This window comes from Bombina bombina, chromosome 6, assembly GCF_027579735.1.
Source record: "Bombina bombina isolate aBomBom1 chromosome 6, aBomBom1.pri, whole genome shotgun sequence".
Classification (NCBI taxonomy): domain Eukaryota; kingdom Metazoa; phylum Chordata; class Amphibia; order Anura; family Bombinatoridae; genus Bombina; species Bombina bombina.
The window spans coordinates 863,067,799-863,083,613 of NC_069504.1; the positions used below are offsets into that span (position 1 = coordinate 863,067,799).

At 37.3% G+C, this 15,815-nt stretch overlaps 1 protein-coding gene across 1 annotated transcript in view; it reads right to left on the reverse strand.

Annotated features, from left to right (window-relative positions):
• Positions 1-15,602, reverse strand: part of LOC128664701 (ski oncogene-like) — a 106,429-nt gene extending 90,827 nt beyond the window's left edge. Inside the window, exons 1-3 of the mRNA XM_053719510.1 lie at positions 15,456-15,602; positions 13,115-13,239; positions 12,341-12,574 (exon numbers count right to left, since the gene is read on the reverse strand). Coding sequence (XP_053575485.1) covers positions 12,341-12,574; positions 13,115-13,239; positions 15,456-15,558 — 462 coding nt within the window. The 5' untranslated portion in view covers positions 15,559-15,602. The remainder of the gene's footprint in view (positions 1-12,340; positions 12,575-13,114; positions 13,240-15,455) is intronic.
• Between the last annotated feature and the right edge of the window lie 213 nt (positions 15,603-15,815).

The following is a 15,815-nucleotide window of genomic DNA, read 5'->3' on the forward strand; positions in this document are numbered from 1 at the left end:
TTAATTCCCTAAAATAAAAATAAAATAATAAACATTTTTCTATTCCATACTAATACAATTATTTTACCCCCAAATATATATCCAGTCCCCTCTAGTTTTCATCTCTTGCATATACTTGACCATCATAGAAAATATAGAATTTTCTTTTGCACTACAGGAGAAGGTATTTTTAAATAAGATAGAAATAGATAGAGAGATAGATAGATGATAGATAGATAGATAGATGATAGAAAATAGATAGGAATAGTTCCAATCGATTTAATTTAGTCAGTGTCAGTATAATTTTATAGTCAGTATTTTTGTTTTTGTTTTAATAATTTTTATTTGAGGTTTAAAATAAGGCATACATGGAATATATAATAAAGCAACACAATAAGAATATTGGAATACAGACAATATAAGACATAATATGGTAGGTTAGTGATATGCATTCCAGAAAGAGGTAAAAAGAAAAGGGCACAATATGTAGATAGTATACCAAATATGCTATATACCTCCAACATGTTAAACAAGGCCACTTTTGGACCTACAATCTAGGTGAACAGGTTATTGGAGGTAAGTACCAACTAAGGAGACCATTTTTGGATCTCAACTGAATAACCTCATTTTCTGTCTATACTGTAATATAAGCATTATTTAAATATAAACATAGGGAAAACAACAAAGAAGGAGCCTTCCACTAGAGTACAATATAACATCTGGTTATTGCTAGTATATACATTGCTAAGGGGAACCTTGGTAATCAACCTAGTCGCATTGGGTGCTATATAATGTAAAAGTGACTCTTAAAGAAGGAGTAATGTACCGTAAAGGGCATGTAAAAATATCTACCAAATAATCAGGTATTTAGATATGTATAGTAAGACATGTGACTGCTATAACTCTGAATCTGTACATTCAAGCTCTAGGTGATTGTAACAATAAAGAACTCTGTGCATATGTCAGTCTATAGGTAACTACTTATAGTCCGTAGTACAGGTTTTCTCTGGATATAAAGACTAAGGACGTGCCACCTCTGCCACAAGTAGCACATCAGCAATAAGTAATACTTATAAATATAGATTATTGTTGACTGATGCAACTCTCTTAAATTGGAAATATTGTGCACATGAGTCCATAGCTGGTACACTGAGCTTTGCTTCTATGTGTAGTTAGGACCTTGAGTATATTTCAGCTCTTGTGGGCTACCACTGTGGCCGACAACTATCTACCACTTCTGGGAGCTGGCTGTATTCTCCGCTAACATGATGTAGGCTTACCATTTGTATTAATATATTGGTAGGTTGATAGCATGTTTATTTTGTGTCTACTCTTTGGCCTAACAGTTTATATATGTTAGCAATTCTGATACTCATTAAGACCTACCGCTTCTAGAAACCTAAGTAAGACACTATCTACGTGTAATATCAGTACATTTACAAATTTGAAGCATGTGGATAATAACTTGAGAATATTATGTCCCCATAGCAGTCGTCAGTATAGGTTATATTTCAAGCTATCTTAGGCATTATGAAGCCTTCTGGGAAATAGGTAACTCAGATGGAGATATTAAATAGCGGGGTAACAAGAGCCCTAGGTGAAAACATTAAGCATGTGGTTAGTAACTTAGATATATTATATCAACATATCAGTAGTAGGTATAAACTAACTATATTCTAAACTAACATAAGTATAATGTAACCTGCTGGATAATAAGATTCTAGCCCTAAGTGGAGTTAACTTAATAACCAACAAATGCAATATGTATATAAATTTACAAAGAAGTTTGGCTTATAGGATTTTTAAACTACTCTTATCATAATTAACCCACACCATTTCGATCGGCTCTTATCCCACTGAATTCTGTGGAAGGAAATTGCTCTGTCCGTGGCCTGGAGACCGCAGGCCGCTGGGAGTCCAGCTTAGCCTGCGGAGTGTAAGTTGGCCTGTATGCTTCACATGCCATTGCCTTGTACATGTTATAATTAGGAAGCAGGGATCAGTGGTGTCGGCCATTTATAACGTAATACGGGTCAAAAGATCTTAGGGCAAAGTCATTGGATATGATGAACAATGTCTGGTCCTGCTTCCCTTCAATGGATCTATCTGTCGCCCCATCGCCGCATATGGGAGCACATACCTCTGTTTTGTTTGTAGTGACTTCCTCATACTTTCTCGGAGCAGGCTTAACCTGAGCTAGAGACTTAAGCAGCTCTGTGTTGTAGATTAGGTCTCTAGGGATCTCAGGACCTACCAATGCAGGAACGCAGCTAGACAAAGTCTGTCCACAATCCGTTTTTACTGGGGTCTTTGCTATTGCCATGGGGGCAACCCCCCAACATGCCCTCCCGACCGAGCCAGTGTATTCAGGTGGTGTCTGGTGTAACTCGATCTGAGGCCGCCCGTTACGCCACATAGGTCTCTCTCCAATCTTTGTAAGTGATCCCGTATGAGCCGCTGCAACTGTGCTTTCCATCTAATAACCACCTCCATTTGCTCTCTATGAATTGGGTGTAGTTACTGCAATAAGTTTGCCTTTTGAGTTAGCACCTTATTATGATTGAAGGTTCCTCCTTAGGGTTAAGAAAGGGCAGTCTAAACACGACTTCTGTACCCCATGTAACAGGGTGGTGGTGTTGGATCCTCGTGGCGAGGTCGCCGCCTGAGATCTCAATGGTCCAGATCTGGGTCCGGTATTCATAAATCCTGCAAGTTTTATATAATTCAACTCAGCACTCCTTGAGCTAGTAAGTCTGAAGGTTATTTTTAAGTAGCTAGCAGGATGGGCTCGGTAACCGGAGGGCCACAGATATTGCGACCTAACATGGCCACTGCCTAGACACGCCCCCAATTTTATAGTCAGTATAATTTTAGGAAATAACCAAAAGAATTTATAAATATCTGGATTACAGTAACTACATTTCATGCATTTATTTTATATAGTTACATCCTATTTACATAATAAGTAGGCTGATAAAAAAAGCTTTATGAATCAATCTCATCTGTTATTTTACATCCATACTTAGAGATGTAGGAGTATAAATAACTTAGTTAACACTTTGTCATTCTGTCTATTGCTAATTCTCATTATTTTTAGAGAGGTGCAAAGTTTCTATAATTAATAATGTCTAATATAAAGGACAAGTTGAGTACATTGCTTGTTTAAATAGCGTTATTAAAGATAAATAGGAGAAGATTCCTAAAATGAGGGATTATCCATAATAAGTTGCTGCATAATATTTCTTTCATAAAAAAAAAGTATAAAACTCCCAAGGCTCTCTCTGCAGTACTAGAGGAACTTTCTACAATGGCAAAGTCTCCAAATTTCTTGTGAACATCACAATTTCAAATCGCTCCTATTATTCTACAACAATCAGATCATATACATATACAGAAACATTGCCCTTTTAAAATTCAGTATAATAGCTTAAAATATGTTGGTGCTCACTTAACCAAAGACACTAAAAATCTCTTATGGGAAATTGGTTTCCGAAATATCTCAATTAACCTCAACCTGGCTCATGGATTGGCATAATAAACACCATAAAAATGATGCTTCTCCCAAAAGTACTATACACCATGCAGTCTACGCCTATTCCTAACCCCATATTGTACGAATTCAGAACATATTTAATGCTTATGTCTGGAAACGTAAGCCTCCCAAGTGAAATAAAAGTATGTTAACCACACCAATTAAGATGGGAGGTTTGGGTTTGCCCAATTTGTTACTATATAGAAACGCAATATTTCTACCGCGGTTGGTGGACTGGTGTCACTTGGGTCCTACAAATCAAAAAAGCTGGATGATTATAGAACATGATGTGTTCAATCATCCCAAATTGGGGGGAATAATGGCTACCTGAAGCTACGAAACTACCAATCTCTCGCATATTACCTATAGTAGCTGAAACTTTCAACATTTGGCTGAAATTATCACAATCTAGTTCAGGGAAATATCCTCTAGGGCCTATCCACTAATTTTATCATTCACAACCAAAATTTCTATAAGGGATTACATTGTTCTTTACCAATATTACTTCCTTTAATAATCTACTTCCATTTATCTTATGATTCACCCAGGTAGACCTAAACATTTTAATTAGATGCCAGACCCAGGTCAGGAATTTATAAACAATAAATGGTTTAGATACCACCAAATACACTATTTCATCTTTATGCATAAATTTAAAAAAAGTTTGTTTAGATATCTTACAGGGTTTGAGCAACTTCGCACTAACCCTAAACTGTCAAAAGATGTTTTATCAAAAATATACTCTAAATGAAATTACCCAAAGCATTAGTCCCTATGCCTCCCTCTTACACTAGGGATTGGAGTAGAGAACTTCTCATTACAATAAGTAAGAAACAGTGGTGCTTACACAGCAAGAAGTAATCTTTTTGTGAGTTTAGGGGCGCATGATAAATAACCAGCCAGGATATCAAAGAATAAAGCAATTAGATAATAGAAGTAAATTAGAAAGTTGTTTAAAATTGCATGCTCTATTTAAATGATGAAAGAATAAATTTGGGTTTCATGTCCCTTTAATTCTCGTGACATACTTTGGGGAAAAGCATATCTAAATAGGCTCAGTAGCTGCTGATTGGTGGCTGCACATAGATGACTCATGTGATTGGCTCATTCATGTGCATTGTTATTTCTTCAACATAGGATATGTAAAGAATGAGGCAAATTAGATAATAGAAGTAAATTGGAATGTTATTTAAAATTGTATTCTCTATACGAATCATTAAAAAAATGTTGGGTTTTAAGTCCCTTTAAGTATAACCAGCTGCTTAGTGCTTTTTTCAATACAACAATGAAACTGACTGTGTAATATCCCTTTAACAACAAAGTTAAATCATTTGCAAATAAACTGTTTTTCTCTGAATGGCAATCTATTGTTACTCATATTATGCTCGGAAACTCTCTGACCTCCTGGGGAAGGGATTCATAAGCATCGCTGACAGCAAGACTTGCACTATTACATTCCTAAATACACAAATGACCAACAATGTTCCTTAAGGGGTTAAAGATACATTTTCTCCTAATGAGAATAAACTAGAACTTCTATAGTGAGTATACAGAGTTCTTACTTCAGACATAAACTAATATGTATAAAAACAACAATATGGCCAATCTCAGTATATAAAGGGACAGTACAATGAAAATTAAAGAGATACTAAACCCACATTTTATCTTTTATGTTTCAGATAGAGCATGCAATTTTAAGCAACTTTCTAATTTACTCCTATTATCAATTTTCCTTCATTCTCTTGGTATCTTTATTTTAAAAAGCAGGAATCAAAGCTTAGAAGCCGGACCATTTTTGGTTTAGCACCCTGGATAGCGCTTGCTGATTGGTGGCTATATTTAGCCACCAATCAGCAAGCACTCCCCAGGTGCTGAACATTAAATGGGCCGGATCCTAAGCTTTCATTCCTGCTTTTCAAATAAAGATACCAAGAGAACAAAGAAAAATTGATAATAGGAGTAAATTGGAAAGTTGCTTAAAATGACATGCTCTATCCAAATCATGAAAGAAAAAAATTGGGTTTAGTATCCCTTTAAAATTACATGCTCTATCTAATTCATGAACGTTTAATTTTGACTTTACTGTTCCTTTAATGTGCTAACAAGCAGTAGCAAGCACATTTTTGTCACAGTTCAGCAAAATTGTAGAGAAGATATGAAGCTGCTATGACCAGGGCCACTAGCAGTGTTTTTCTAAGTAACATAGCAAAAAAAATGAGAATGAGAAATTGGGAGGGAAGAAAACATCTGATTCACTAATTCTTCTATCTTTGATAGATGTATCTCCTATGAGCAATATTGGCTTGTTAGGAAGGGGTCAGATAAAGGTAAATAGGCATTCTTATTCATACAGGCAGTAGAAGAAGATCTAGTAACAGCACTGTACCAGAAAACCTATGCACATAAAATGAACAGTGATTTATTATCTCAGTATTGGAAGAGTACAAATTGGGAGTAACATGTTGCAACTTCAGCGAATAGGAAACATCAAACCATAGTAATCATAATCCAGTGAGACCCTGAAACATAGAAACAGTTTTTAACCTATTCCAGTCCGGTTTAATGGAATCTAAGATTCTGTCTGCGAAACCTCACCAATGACCATTGGAGTCCTGCTGCAAACATTGATCACTGCAAATGAGAAGAACACCAATGGCTAAAGGTTGATAAAATAAAGCAGTTTCAGTCCCATCTCTGGCATAGACAAGGATACCTTCCAGGCCTTTTCCACAGACCCACCAGGATGTCACCACTCAGAATTGAGGCCAACCTTTGCTCTACAAAGAGAAGTTCACCAAGGCCAGTACCAAAAACTATTGAGGCAAGAAAGCAGCAGAGGGGAGTCAGCTCCAAAAGGACATCTCCACGCTCTAAACCACCAGCAAGACCACTCTGCACCAGGACTTGAAAAGCAGCCTGTTGCACTGCTTACTCTTCACAACACTCACCACTATCCTCAGGGATATCTGTGCACCAGAAGCAGTGTCCGTCACAATGGATGATCCCCCCAGAGGACTAGTAGAACTGGAATTTTGAGTTTCTTCTGTCCAAGCATCACTATTAATAGCCAAGTAATTCTCATCCAGGTCAGTAAGGTAATTATATAACAGTGCTTTCAGGTCATTAAGGAATTGTTCCTCTGCTCACTTCCTAATAATTTCTTTAGAGCTACAGGGAAACAATAGGTCTTAATATTAATTAGGGTCAATCCACTAAGATAGTAACAAGTAGCTGGAACCTGTAGTTAGCAGCTTAGAGCAGTGTTTCTTAACTCTAGTCCTCAAGTACTCCTCTAGCCTATTATGGGACCCGTGGGTTAGAGTAATGGGACAATATGCCGTAGGTACTATTATACTGCATTGACCCAGAGGTACCTTACCGGAGGGTGGTGTTGGAGGCTGCAGCCTCATGAACAGATGCTCTATAATACTGAAGTCGCCAGCAGAGACAATGGATAGTTCAAACTGTGCAAAAACTGACACTGACACTGTATACATGGGTCTTAATAATAGATATCACATAAAATCTCAGAATTTTACACAGATGTATCTAAATTATGAAGCAGCTCACATTATAATTTATTGCCACTAAACACAGATGTTGCCTGGAAGTTTCACCCTAATCTAAGCATTTTGGATATGTTAACAGTATTTATTTCTAATTGTTTTATTGTTTAGTTATGAAACATAAAGTGTTTGTTTAAACCTTTATAATATGTCATCTTAAGAACAATAAATGGCTGCAAAGTAAATTGCAACAGAACAGTGCATGCATAACATTACATCAGAATGAAAAAAAAGAATGAACAGCCAATACTGAGTTTTTAACAGAGCATATACAAAAACTTTAACATTGAAAAAAAGATCAGGTCAAAGAGTCAAGATACCAAAATGTCTTCAAGTGGTCAAAGTAGTAATATGCATCCCTATTCACCTGCAAGTACCTGCTTAACATTAGGATAGATTAAAATACTGCTGTCAAATTGTTCCCTTGTATTGAAAAAGTGCAAATACACTTGAAAACTGCATGAGAACCAAATTGTCAAATGGACTGAAATGGATATGAATTTGAAAAGCCATCAAAAGCTATGTAAAGAGATCCCCCACGATTCTTCTGTTGCACTGGAATGAGGGCAATATACACATAGGGGTAAATTTATTAACCAGCAGATACTGCATCGATGCCCCATTGTTTCAGGTCCGTCTGAAACAGAAGTTAAGAAGCAGCGGTCGTAAGATGACTGCTCCTTAACTTCTGCACCACCTTTTAGGTGGCGAACTGAAATCATCCCAATCCGATTGGGATGATTGACGGCCCCTGCTAGCGGCCGATTGTCCGCCATTGAGCAGGGGTCGGCACTGCACAAGCATTTCACCAGAAATGCTTGTGCAATGATAAATGCCGGCTCTATTGCTCTCTCTATAAACGCAATGATCGCTGTAGATGCATGGTCCTTGATACAATAAAACCCATCCATGAAACTAATATTTCAATAAAAATAAATGACCACAGCATTGCACTCAAAAATTCAGAATTAAAAAAAAATTGTGCCCACCCTTTGTCTACAAGTCGTGAGTCACTCTTCATTGTAACCAATGGATCACCATTTATCCTATAGCTGTTTACCTATCTGGGCCATAGAATGGTTTCCATTGTGAATAATATTGATATCACAATAATGCCTTCAAACATTACAGAATAAACTAATAAAAAGGCAAAATAAAAACGATTCAACCTTGTCATCTTTGAAATAGCGAGACACGACCGCGAAACAAGATACTATATGAATTCTGCATGCTGGGCTGTAGTTTAGGTGAAAAATCCTGACTAAGATTCTAGAAAATTGTGCAATGTCTATGGTCATCCTCTCGTTGGCATCTGCAAGATCCCCAAGACACCTTTATTCTATCCAGCAAGACTACTTTACCATAATTATACAAACATGCAAATATATTACAATAAAAAACATTTGCATAAACTTTTTTTCCAAGTGTCTTTCTGAATTATTTTTGTCTTTAAGCGCTGCTAGTGGTTTGTGTTTGGGCACCTCCAGCAACTATGGATGTTTCGAGCAGGAACGTTCACTAAAGAAACTGTGAAATATATATGTGAAGTGTCTTTTAATAAAAACTTCTGGGCTCTACAGAAAGATATACAATAGAACAGACACAATCCTGATCTCTCGTTATCTGATATATATTGCAGAACTAGCACATTCCTGGTCTTTTTAATAAAAACCACACATTCCAGAGTGGATCCAGGTCTGGTTTTCCTGCCTTCCAGACAATATATATAATATATGAACTTGTCTCTTTAGACACACATATATAATGCTGAACAAACACGCTCATGGTCTTTTCAATTTCAAAACAAGCAAACATTCCAGAGCAGATCCAGTTTGGGTTTTTCTGCTCACACACAATATATATAAATCACACTTACCTTTCTATACACACATATAATGCAGAACAAGCAGGCTTCTGGTATTTTCAATACAAGCACACATTCCAGAGCAGATCCAGTTCAGGTTTTCATTCTCACACACAATATATATAAATCACACTTGCCTTTCTATACACACATATAATGCAGAACAAGCAGGCTTCTGGTCTTTTTAATACAAGCACACATTCCAGAGCAGATCCAGTTTGGGTTTTTCTGCTCACACACAATATATATAAATCACACTTACCTTTCTATACACACATATAATGCAGAACAAGCAGGCTTCTGGTATTTTCAATACAAGCACACATTCCAGAGCAGATCCAGTTCAGGTTTTCATGCTCACACACAATATATATAAATCACACTACCCTTTCTATACACACATATATAATGCAGATCAAGCAGGCTTCTGGTCTTTTTAATACAAGCACACATTCCAGAGCAGATCCAGTTCAGGTTTTCATGCTCACACACAATATATATAAATCACACTTGCCTTTCTATACACACATATATAATGCAGAACAAGCATGCTTCTGGTCTTTTTAATACAAGCACACATTCCAGGGCAGATCCAGTTCAGGTTTTCATGCTCACACACAATACATAATATACACACTTGGCTCCCTATACACACATATAATGCATAACAAGCACGCCTCCTGCTCTTTTTAATACAAGCACACATTCCAGGGCAGATCCAGTTCAGGTTTTCATGCTCACACACAATATAGAATATACACACTTGGCTCCCTATACACACATATAATGCATAACAAGCACGCTCCTGGTCTTTTTAATACAAGCACACATTCCAGGGCAGATCCAGTTCAGGTTTTCATGCTCACACACAATATAGAATATACACACTTGGCTCCCTATACACACATATAATGCATAACAAGCACGCTCCTGGTCTTTTTAATACAAGCACACATTCCAGGGCAGATCCAGTTCAGGTTTTCATGCTCACACACAATATATATAAATCATACTTACCTTTCTATACACACATATAATGCAGATCAAGCACGCTTCTGATCTTTTTAATACAAGCACACATTCCAGGGCAGATCCAGTTCAGGTTTTCATGCTCACACACAATATATATAAATCATACTTACCTTTCTATACACACATATAATGCAGATCAAGCACACTACTGATCTTTTTATTACAAGCACACATTCCAGAGCAGATCCAGTTCAGGTTTTCATGCTCACACACAATATATATAAATCATACTTACCTTTCTATACACACATATAATGCAGATCAAGCACACTACTGATCTTTTTATTACAAGCACACATTCCAGAGCAGATCCAGTTCAGGTTTTCATGCTCACACACAATATATAATATACACACTTGGCTCTCTATACACACATATAATGCAGAACAGACACTCTCCTAACCCCCATATATAAACACACAAAATCAGATTCGGAGAACATTCCTACCATGTAGTGCTCCAGATGCCTACCTAGGTATCTCTTTAACAAAGAATACCATGAGATCAAAGCAAATTTAATAATAGTTGTGAATTGGTAACTTTTTTACAAATGCTATGCTCTGTCTGAATCACAAAAGAACATTTTTTGGTTTTCATATCCCTTTATAATAACATTTACTGAAATTGTAATCATATGTAGTAAAACAATGGTAATATATTTTATTATTTTGTGCTTACTTTACTGTAAACTAAAGAGTTAGTAAACCCCTTGCTGGGGCCGATTTATCAATGTCTGGCGGACATGATCCGCTGAAGCATTTAACATTGCACAAGCAGTTCTTGTGCAATAAGACACATTGTATGAGCATTGTTGTGTGATAGGTATAGCAGACTCTTGCAGGCGCACCCTCTCTTTTGTTTGCACTTTCTGTTTAAAAAGGCTTGGGATAATCCTTTTTTTGTAGGGGGAGCTAAGCTATACATTAGGGTCTATTCACTATATTTTTTTTAAAATGTATTTTTGAGTCAGGGTTTTATGACATCCCTATAATCTTTTACAGTGCCTGTGCCTCATAGATATTCTATAACTGCTCTATAACTGATACCGGTTGGTAACAGCCTGGGTATGGAATGAAAATAATTAGATAATAATTCATGTATTCATTCTATATAGTTTTTTGCAGGACATTTATTTCAGCCTCCATTCTCTGAGTTGTTTGTTCCACCATCTTCATTCATTCTCACCTGTCCAGATGCATTAAAATGCCTACTGGAGTATATTAATTTGTTGAAAATCCCACCTATACTGAAACTTTCAGTGCTGCAGTATTGGCTATAGAAAGCTATTTAACAAGAAGCAGTAGTAGAAATAAACCTGACAGTGACGGCAGGAAATAGCCCATTTGAAAGGGTGTTCCTGCATCTGCTTTGAATGCAACAAACTCTTATCAGCTTCTTGTTAAAGTATACAACTTTTTAAGCAATGTTACAGAAGCAGTCAACATGGAATACAATGAAAAACAAGATCTGAACATTGAGCATTACATAATCTGTGAGCTGATCCCTAAAGGCTCTCGGATTGTAGGGGGGGGTCACACAATGCTCTCCTAAAAGCTCTACCTTAGCACCCATGCTTGATTCCACCATGTAATTGTATTCCAATTATCTTGGTAAAACAAGTCAATCATTTTACGTCTTTGGCTGCCAGTAACAGTTCTGCTCTATATGTGTAATGCATTTAGGCATAGGAGGCCTTTTATATTTAGCTGACACTCAGATGGCTTTAAAAACTGGACATTTCAGTGTCCAGTATTTTTGTGAATATTTTACTGGACAGGCTACTAAAATACTGGGCTGTCCAGTTAAATACCGGACACCTGGCAATCCTAGAGCAGAGTGTCTAATTGAAGTAGTATGATTTTTTTGTTATGATTCTATTTAATCTGTAAAATGTCTAGTTTAATTTGAAAATATTTTGTTGACTTGCGTGTGAGCAGCTGTGAAAGTATGGTGTGCAGACGTGGAACAGTCCAGTGTGATTATGGGCACATTCGCACACACTTTTCTGGGAGGAGAGGGCAAAAAAATGAATTTCCCTAAACTAGGGCTCGACAAACCCAGGAGCCAGGGAGCCGCCACTGGCTCATAGAATTTTACCCCTGGCTCCTAACTCTTTGGATTATTCTCCATATATCTGTGTGCAAATACCACTATCTGGCTCCTAAATGTATATCTGACTCCTAAATATTCTTATTGGCTCCTTAATTTTAAAACGATTTGTCAACCCCTGCCCTAAACAATGGTGCTTCACTGGAATAAAAAAGTAAGCCAAGTAGGTTTTTATGCTTGGATTTAAAGAGCAAACTTATTTGGGGGTAATTGCTCCCTCTTTCCCCATCAACAGATTCCCATGGGTGTCATTTTTACCTGTGCTGCTTCCTTCATCTTCTGCATTTCCTGCTCTCTGTCTCTTTCTATCTCCTTCCTAGTCTCCTGACAAGCTGCCCCAACTGCAGCCAGAGATTTTGCCTCCCAGGTCTGATGCAGCCTTTGTAATTCCTGCTCTGTCTGACGCTCCAATGTCCTGCGTAATTGTGCCATGCGTTCCTCCTCCAGGTGTCTCCTGTTCAGAGCAGTTTCAGCCAACTGCCTTTGAAAAGACTAGAAAACACAATCTGGCATCACTAGTGTTGGAATTGCTTAACTTTCGTGATTCAGATAAGGAATGTAATTTTAAACAACTTGGCCGACTCTTATTGGAATGCATTTGACAGTTTCGAACAGCTAGAGGGTGTTAGTTCATGTATGCCATATAGATAGCATTGTGCTCACACCCGTGGAGTTATTTAAGAGTCTACACTATTTGCCTGAAATGCAAGTCTGTCAAAAGATCTGAGATAAGGAGGCAGTCAGCAGAAGCTTAGATACAATGTAATTACAGAGGCAAAAAGTATATTCATATAACAGTGTTGGTTATGCAAAACTGGGGGATGGTAAATAAAGGGATTATCTATCTTTTTAAACAATAATATTTTGGGGGTTTACTGTGCATTCAAGGCAAACCTCCAAATCTTATAACAAAAAAGGTTTGCTGGCACTAAGACCATTCAGTCCCATGCTTCCAATACAGAATATGGCAGAGTCTGGTAATGGGAAGACAATCTGACACATCAAAAACAAAACAAAAAGAACCCTATGTACTTCTCTCAAATCCTTCAGAGCTTCCTCTTTTTCTTGCTCCAAATGGCAGATAGTTTCCTTCAGTCTGGAACACCTTCCACAGCTCCCCATGGGCTGTGGCCGCTCAACAGTGCTGCCCAGCATAGCTAAAAAAAAAGAGACAGAAAGAAAGAAGGGACAGCTGAACACATATCTGAAGACAACAGAGGCCCATGGGACACAACACTAAAAAGTTCTGAGGTACTGGTCCAAGGCTTGGGCTTGGAGTCTTGAAGTTCAGAAGATGGCTCTTGTGATCAGAGAACAGGAATGGGATATCAAGAGGATGGAGTCTGGTCATGACTGAGCACTCTAGGGTTCCTGGGTGGATTTGGGCATCCCCAATTTCTTTTAGGGAAATAAGGACATAAATAGTGTGTAAGAAGTAGAAGGAAGAAAAAAGCAGGTAACTGGTAGCTCTTAGACACACGTACATGTGCACATAGGTCCACACACACAAACACAAATTTTTAGAATGTTCGTGTATGCAAAATTTAAAATTCTCACTTAAACACAAAGAGCTGGAAAGTTTCTGTTTTCAATGGGCTAGTACACACCTCTTGCTTTTGTGTAAAAATTGTGCTTTGTCCCACACTCCCTAGAGAGGTCAAAAAGCAAAATCTATTACCTAGGTTTTCAAAATGCTGCAAATTGCCTAAACCTGCTATTTGATTTTGCTGGGATAAACACACATTTTACACAAAAGCAAGAGATGTTTAACCCCTTTCTCCATATGGACGTAGGTACTACGTCATACACTGATCATGCTCCCTTACTATATGAAGGTAGATTGCTGATTGTGACAAAGAGAGACACTGTCACTCTATGTAACGATCAACATTGGTGCTGAGTGGGAGCGGTGGGAGGGAGAGATGGAGCCCCACTCTACAGAGAAAGAACGGATGGAGGGGGGACCCGACACTGCAGAAATAAAAAGTGATCTTGGAGGGTGAGGGGGTTCCCTACACTACAGAAAAATTAATAAATATAAAATAAAAATAAGTATAATTTGTTAATAGCAGACTAGCTGCCAGTAACAAAGACGGTGAGGAGTAGTGGGAAAGGGTTAGAGAGCTGTTTAGGGGGATCAGGGAAGTGGGTAGGTGAGGAGGGTTCCCTACTCTACAGAAATTAAATTAAAATCATTACTAAATAAATAAATAAAATCCCTATACTGCATACTGGTTGACTGTCTGCCAGTACCTAAGTATCCTGGGGGGAAAGGGAAGAGAGGGTAATCTCTACACTAAAGCAAATATTAAAGGGACACTGAACCCAATTTTTTGATTTTTGATTTTAAAAAGAGCATGCAATTTTAAGCAAGTTTCTAATTTACTCCTATTATCATTTTTTTTATTCTCTTGGTATCCTTATTTGAAATTCAATAATGTAAGTTTAGATGCCAGCCCATTTTTGGTGAACAACCTGGGTTGTTCTTGCTGATTGGTGGATAAATTCATCCACCAATGAACAAGTGCTTTCCAGGGTCCCGATCCAAACAAATAGCTTAGATGCCTTCTTTTTCAAATAAAGATAGCAAGAGAACGAATAAAAATTGATAATAGGAGTAAATTAGAAAGTTGCTTAAAATTGCATGTTCTATCTGAATCATGAAAGAAAAAATTTGGGTTCAGTGTCCCTTTAACCTTGCAAGCTAACTGCAATTCTAATGGCCAAAAAACAATGACAAAACCATGCATGTCTGCTATTCCTGAACAAAAAGGATCCCAGATAAGCTTTTACAACCATTGATCATATGACTGCAGTAGTTGTGTGCAAATAATTTCAGTGAGAAACCTACATTTTGCAGAAAAGTCTACCCTTTTTTTTTTTAAGGTCGTATTTAGTATCAAGGGGATAAAGGGATACAAAACTACAATTTTTTCTTTCATCATTTCAGATAGAAGTAAAATTTAAAAAATGGTATGCTCTATTATCAAATTTACTGTTGCCATCTAGTTCTCCAGACTAGCGCACACACAACGGGTTCAACAAAGAATACCAAGAGAATGATGCAAATGAGATATTAGAAGTAAATTGGAAAGTTGTTTAAAATTGTATTCTCTATGTGAATCATGAAATACAAATTGGGTTTTATGTCCCTTTAATTCTGACTTTCATGTCGCTTTAAAATGATTTTGAATACTTTTTTTAGCACAAAAAACCCAATATAATACATTGTACAATGCCCTTTTAAAGCTTTTCTTAAAAAGGTAAACTTGCAAACAACAACTATACTGTGAAGGCCGTTACTATTGCAGCTATACATTAATAAAAATATACAAAACATAAAAAGGGAATAGCACACGGTACAAATCATTACCCTGCTCTTTGAACTCAGAGAAATGTGAGGGTTTCGAAGACAACTTCTCTGTATGTAAACTTTGAGGGGATGAGCGCGAAGTGGGGGAGAGTGCGTAAGACATTTCCTGAAGGAAAAGTGGAGGTGAGAATATTCTTTGCAGCCACAGTCAGCAGCACGCACAGAGGAAAAAGAGCTACAAAATGAATCACTGTTTACAGAGTGTATCTGAGCAACTGAAGGGAGGCTGGGCAGGCATGAGTATGAAAGGGAGGGGGATAACAAGCGTGAACAGGACAAGAAAGGAAAAGTGATAGACTAAATAACCTCTCTTAATAGCACTATTACAACATATTTTATATACAGAGACGTCATAGGCAA